Source organism: Aspergillus brasiliensis, assembly GCF_001889945.1.
Source record: "Aspergillus brasiliensis CBS 101740 unplaced genomic scaffold ASPBRscaffold_59, whole genome shotgun sequence".
NCBI classification, from domain to species: domain Eukaryota; kingdom Fungi; phylum Ascomycota; class Eurotiomycetes; order Eurotiales; family Aspergillaceae; genus Aspergillus; species Aspergillus brasiliensis.
Window position 1 is genome coordinate 1 of NW_027137500.1, and position 6,364 is coordinate 6,364.

The window sequence follows — 6,364 nt, forward strand, 5'->3', positions numbered from 1 at the left end:
TCTAGTCAATCTGTGAAGGGAATACAGGAGCCTCAGGAATCATGCAGCATCTCACATCGTCACATCACGTCCGCATTAGCGCGTACAAGCAGCTCTGTTGCGAACAACACGGAATGTGATGTGATAGGTCAGGAAGCACGGAGCGAAGACCTGCTCCTCGTACCGATTCTACCTGGCCACAGTTGCAAAGACATAATGTACTAGTAGCATGAGTGTGCGGCCGACGTGGCCGGTCACGTGACGCTCGTTTGACGGTTTGTCAACCAGCCATTTGCTGCCCCGCCTCTTTCCTTCCCCCCCCCCCCACAACTCAAACCTCAATTGATTGATGTAGCATTACTACAGTACAGCACATATCCTGGCTGCGGTTTGCCCTCTGAAGAATCACTGAGAGCGGCCATGCTGTAGCTGTAATCCAAGATACCGTTCCGCACGCCGCGTCTACCTAGTATATATAAGTCATGATTCGGAAAAAAAGGGTTATATCGCAAGCTTTGCCTGGGTTAGGCTGGGTCTTCTACGAGTAATATACGCATGCTCTCAGTATTCCATCTGAGTGATTGTGCTCTTGCTATTATCAATTATGTAACGTAAGGTCCCAAATGACAACACGTAGTACATGCTGTAATCAGGAGTCGCCCGATGACGATCAGATTACACGCTCACCAGGATGCTGGTACCATTCTTTATCCAAGTCTATATGCTCTAAGAAGATTGGCAATTTCAGCGTGTCCCATATCCTGAGCGGCCGCCAGTGCTGATCGCCGGAAGTAATTTCCTTCGATCACGACTCTTCTGTCCTGAAGCAAACGTCTCACGACGTTGAGATGCCCCGCCTGCGCTGCCCAGTACAGCGGACTGCATCCGTTGAGGTCTGTCCGATTGACATCCAGCTGAGGATCTTGGAGGAGGAGATCGACTACCTCACAGTGCCCAGCTGCTGCAGCCCGGCATAGTGGGGTTTCGCCTGTCTGGGTCGGAAGATTAATGTCCAAGCGATCCCGGTGCTCGAGGATTAAGCTCACAATCCTGGTGTGGCCTCGATCCGCTGCCAGGCCCAGTGCCGATGCGTTTCCCGCGAATATTGGATCCAGCTGCAGATCGTCTCTCACAAGCAACAGTCTGATCATGTCAATGTCCGCTTGATGCACGGCCCATATAAGTGGAGTCCAACCGGCCATGTCCGGTACATTGATATCCAGTCTCTCTTCGCAGAGAAGTAGCCGTGCTATGGTTCGGTTCCGGTACTGGATCGCATGATGGAGGGATGTTGATCCATCCCGGCCTACAACATTAAGGTCGAGGTCGTCTTCGCATAGCAGCCGCTTTGTCAGAATCTCGTCGGAGCGCTTCGTCGCCCACCAGAGTGCGGTCCGCCCACATGTATCTCCCACATTTGCATCCACCCCTGGCGCAGCGAGGAGCAGCTTGGCAACGGACAGGTACCCGCGGGTTGTGGCTTCATGCAGAGCTGTGAACCCGTCGTCGTTCCGGCCGTTTAGCTTGATGTCTGGTTGGTAGAGCAATAGCGTGAGCAAATCAAGATCCGCCATGCCTGCGGCTAGATGTAAGGGGGAATTCCCGCTGGCCGTGCGCACATCGGCATCCGTAGGGGCTTCCAGCAGAAGCTGGCAGATGTGGTTCCTGCGGAGGGCAACGGCCAGACATAATGGCGGCATTTCTTCGTATATCTTCCAGTGCCCATCGGCACCGGAAATCGAGACATCAAGGTCACTGCGTGTCAGGAGCAGGGCGACGATTCGTCTATTGTCTTTGATGATGGCACGATGCAGGGCGGTCATACCAAGCCAATCCTGCGCGTTCACATCAAGGTCCTGCTTCTGAAGCAAGAGCTGCACAAGTCCGTCGTCGTTGTGCAGAACAGCATAGTGCAGAACCGTCCGGTCCTTCAAGTCTCGTGCTGAGACGTCAATGTCGCCATGCGCTAGGAGCGCACGACCGCCGCAGCCGAAGTCTTTGCGCATGGCGTACAGCAATGGCGAGGCTGACTGGCCCTGTGGATGCATCACAATTCTCGCGTCGGCCAGAAGCAATCGCAGAATGGCGAGGTGCCGATGCTTGATGGCGTCCAGCAGCGGTGTCTTGTTGTCTCTGCTTCCTGCGTTGATATCCGTACGGGCGTCTGAAAGCAACACCTGAACAACCTCTACATCCTCCTTCCGCACCGCCACACCAAGCGGGGTCAAGCCCAGTCCCTCGCCGCGGCAGTTGACATCGATGCCGTCGTACGAAAGCAGCCATCTCACAACGGGTGCCTGTCCGAACATTGCGGCAAAATGAAGAGGTGTGTAGCCATGGAGATACACGTTGACGCAGGCCCGGTAAAAACACATCGTCTGGACAAGTTCCAGCTTACCATAACGCGCCGCCCAGTGCAGCGCCGAGCCGTTTTCGAATCGTACGTTGAAGCGATAGAGCGCCGGTAGCAGCTGTCGATATACATGCGAATTGGTGAGACACAGAGAATGGATGTCCTTGGCCCGCTCCAGATGGTCCATGACACAAAGTAAGAGCTCTCCCGGTAGGTCCAGCAGCAACATGCTGGTCTGAGGAGGTGGTAGGTGTTCTTGGGATCGTGCAAAAGGGAGCTTGGCTGAGATGTGGTCACACCAGGAGGTATAAGCGAGGCTCTAGGAAGATACACACGCCGAGATGGGCCTGTTGGTTCCTCAAAGCAGCTGGGTTGCGATACCTTTATACCGTGGCGTCCGCGTACCTGGCTTGTAAGCCTCGGCAAGAACAAATATACCCAAAAGTATCTCTTGAGAGGCGTTGTCTTTAATGGAGCCAGGCTATCTTTTTCGTGTAGATCAGAGCTCCACTTCTAACGTGTGGGGAAAATGGCATTCCATAAGATGGTATGCAGCGGCGATGCCCCATATGAGGGCACGCATTCTCCCTGGGTGCAAGAGCCGTTCCTATACATATGGCTGGTAGCAAGCAGCCTCGCAATCTCTTGCCATGCTATCTTGCACTACCACTGCATGCGAGGACGCATGGAAGTGCCTCTCATATCTCTACTACTGCATGCCCATGTAGATTGGACCAGACGCCGGATGCCCGATTCTGGTTTAAATACTGTAGGATTCATGAAACACATAGTGGAACAGTTCAAATTCAAGCATGGATTATAAGACGCTGCAAATTACGGTTTGTAGGTAATTCTGGAACATTTCCAAGTGATCGCTGAATCTCACAGAGCAAGACGTGTATCGGTTCCTAGAGTCGGAAGGGATGTTCCACGATCCTCCGCAGGACACAGTTCCTAACACGGACCGATTTTCTAGAGTTACAAAGGGCTGGTCAATTCGGCTGCGGGTCAAAAGCGTGGTCGAATTTGCTGGAATCAAGAGGCTCTTGCAGCATCTCCTCGTCCATCCATTGTTCGAACGCAAACCGGGCTGCCGGCAGGCGGTTGTACAGGAAGATCTCGAAGAAATCCGGGGGAACATTCTGCAGCAACCGGGGCCGGAACTGCTGCAGGACCGCCTCCATGGCTTCAAACTGGGTCTTTTTCAGCGTGCGGTAGTCCGTCATGGACGATCCCTCCTCGCCGGAGAAATAGCCCACGCCTTGGGGAAGGAAGCAGAGGATGTTAGGAGACCTGGCGATACGCGCGAGCTGTTTCCACGGCCATGCCCGCTTGCTCCACTCCTTGACCTTGTCCTCCACCTGGCGATAATCCCGAGCGTCCGCCGGGAGGCCCTGGATGATGTCCCCGACGGTCTGGCCCAACGGGTCGGGGCAGCCCCGTTGGCTATGCTGCTGGCGCAGGTCGTGGACATACCAGCAGGTCAATGCAAGCCCAATCCGAGACGATTGCTCATTGCTTTTGTGCCACAGGCCCGCCTCAAACACGCCCGCCGCGCTGCGGCCAAAGGGGCGCGTCGCATCGTGCTCTCGGGCCCGCAAATGTGACAGCTGGCGCTTGATCCCCACCAAGACCGCAGGTGATGCGATGTTGAAGGTCAGCTGAAGCAATCGATCCGCTTGTTCCCATCCCATGGGTGCCCCGCCCAGCGGCATCTGCGCCACACGCTGCCACGTGCTGGTCAAATCCAGGGTACCACTGTGTCCTGTCACGGCAGACCACCGCCGTTCCGCCTTCTCGTGACGTGACAGGCCGGTCAAACCACCAATCAGTGACGGTGGCTGACTGGTACGAGACTGGAGCACCTCCGCGACAATTGTCTGGGCCAGGCTGGACCGGAAGGTGTCCGGGGGATCGCCCTGCACGGGAAGTCCTCCTGCCCGCTGCGCCATGGTCCAGAGGAAGCGGGTCTCACTGCGATCCACTTCCCTATCGGACGCGAGGCGCTGATGGTCTACCTGCCATTCGGGACAGGGCTGCTGGCACTCGCGCAAATGCTGGGACAAGGCAGTCGTGGCGGCCTGGCAGGTGGAACAGGCCTGTGGGCGCGAAACGTCGTGCGCGGACGGCTCTTTGGAGGCAAAGGAGTAGTGCACGACGGCCCCGGTGCTAGTCTGGACTTCTATCAAGGACCAGTTGCCGTGCCTGCTGTCGGGCAACAGCAACGTCCGTGGGAGAGGGTACAGCCGGAGCGAACCCCGGTGGAGCTGGTCCTTCCACCCCACGTCCCCGATCCGCAGATTCTGGGCATGGTGCTGCCGGGCCAGCCGCTCTCCCAGGAGGTCAACGCTGAAGTCTGAGAGACCCCCGGGGGTTTGCAGTTCGGCCAGCAACCGGTCCACATGGGCGCGCGTCAAGGATGCCCCATAGACTGAGATCGAGTCGTCCTCCGACAAGCTGTGCGACAGGGTATCGCGCAGCGCAGCCCACTCATCCTGCCGGGCGGCTCCAGCTTCATGATCCGGGATATCATGCCGGCCATCGCCCATGCTCTCATCCGCGAACGTTCTCTCCTGGGTGCCAGGCGTCACCGCGGTGGGAGGGAATGCATTCCGGACGGCTTGGCTGATGTTTTCCGGAAGGCACCAGCTGTCTGCCAGCCTGGCGGTGTCGGCTGTGGATAGGCTCGGGGAGGACGATTGCGAGAAGAGCGCGATATCACCAGGGTCAATCGGCGTCTGCCCTGTAGACCATGGTGGCTGCATCTGTGGCTCCGGCCATTGAGTGTTTTGCGGAACAAACAACGGATCCAAGCGTGCGCGTTCCGGGGCCTCGGTGTCAATGAGTGTAATTCCGCTGCGGGCGCCGGTCCGCCCGGTGACGTTTTCAGACAAGCCATCAACAGACGGGGTAGGTTGCTGCATGGCGTTCACGGAGGTTTCGTGAAATTCCCGGAGTAGGTGGTCGAATGCAGCCCCCGTGCCTGGTTGGGCGAGCAGTCCACCGGACAGATCCATTGCATCCATCGCTGTGGATGCATCGTCGTGCCCAGACTGTTGCTCAGGGCCATCGGCTGTACTTCCGTCGCTCTCATCTGTATCCGAGATAGAGCCCTGACAGACCGAAGCGATCTGGCTTTGCTCGCAACCTCGATCTTCCTCTCGGCCGCCGGCCCTGCTACCACTACTGATGCTACCCTCATCATCCAATTCTGACAAGATGCGAGTCAGTCCCTCCGCGTCCTCGCCTTCGTGGAAGCTTGGATTGGAGTGCTGCCACTCAGTGACCAACGGGCCGAGCTGCCTACTGCAGACATGGTTTGCCGGTCCACCGGCGACAGCGTCGAATTGATCGATATCGGCGGTTCGCCGGCGAGTCACGGCTCTCTCGTTAGTAGCTTCAGATGTGTCGGTCCACCCCAGCTTGCGCTTAGAACCCGTCAGTAGTCCCGGCAGCGGGTTCTGTGGACTGGACATCTCCATATCACCGAGGTGAGCTTCGATAGCCTGGACATAGTCGAGTGGGTTGGACGAGGTCGGAAACAGCGCCATACAGGGCTGGAACTCCTGATACATATCACGCAGATAATTCAGCTACAGGCACACGGTCAGCATGCTCTGCTCTGATGAGGCCCAATCCACGTCCTGTGATAGGGTCTCTCACGGACGTGAGCAAAGCGAGCAAGAGCCCGTCCGACCTACCAAGATGTTTGCCGTGCACGTTGTATTTGCACACCCTTCAGTCCACTGGCCGCACAGTTCCACGACTAGAGGTTTCTACCAATGGCCCGTCAGTTGCACCCCAAGGCCGTGGGACTATCTGGACTCACCGCGATCTCCCAGTATCTCCTCTGTTCCCATTTAGATGCCATATCTGACTGGCCACCACGGGTCCGCGTAGGAGCTTTACCGAATGTCCAAACACAACACCCGATATGCAGCTGCCCCGTCGACCCAGAGGCCTCCTTAGATTCGTAGCCCTTTGCTGCGACATCTGTGATATCGTGTACGGCCATTCTCTTTTTAAAGCTGG

General features: G+C 56.9%; 4 protein-coding genes across 4 annotated transcripts; 2 read left to right on the top strand and 2 right to left on the bottom strand.

Moving 5' to 3' along the window:
- Window positions 1-686: 686 nt before the first annotated feature.
- Window positions 687-2,561, bottom strand: ASPBRDRAFT_139937 (ankyrin repeat domain-containing protein; the record flags this gene model as incomplete). The annotated part of the gene is made up of 1 exon (XM_067619149.1): window positions 687-2,561. One exon carries the CDS (start codon window positions 2,559-2,561, stop codon window positions 687-689), a length of 1,875 nt encoding a protein of 624 aa, XP_067472717.1.
- A 150-nt stretch (window positions 2,562-2,711) lies between these two features.
- ASPBRDRAFT_565455 (uncharacterized protein) lies at window positions 2,712-3,239 on the top strand. The gene has a single exon (XM_067627586.1). The coding sequence runs from the start codon at window positions 2,862-2,864 to the stop codon at window positions 3,153-3,155; it is 294 nt and encodes a 97-aa protein (XP_067472718.1). The 5' UTR covers window positions 2,712-2,861; the 3' UTR covers window positions 3,156-3,239.
- On the bottom strand, window positions 3,057-6,042 carry ASPBRDRAFT_49763 (uncharacterized protein). The gene has a single exon (XM_067626413.1). It carries the CDS (start codon window positions 5,881-5,883, stop codon window positions 3,325-3,327), a length of 2,559 nt encoding a protein of 852 aa, XP_067472719.1. The 5' UTR covers window positions 5,884-6,042; the 3' UTR covers window positions 3,057-3,324.
- A 50-nt stretch (window positions 6,043-6,092) lies between these two features.
- ASPBRDRAFT_49765 (uncharacterized protein) lies at window positions 6,093-6,332 on the top strand. The gene has a single exon (XM_067626414.1). The coding sequence runs from the start codon at window positions 6,115-6,117 to the stop codon at window positions 6,307-6,309; it is 195 nt and encodes a 64-aa protein (XP_067472720.1). The 5' UTR covers window positions 6,093-6,114; the 3' UTR covers window positions 6,310-6,332.
- Window positions 6,333-6,364: the final 32 nt, after the last annotated feature.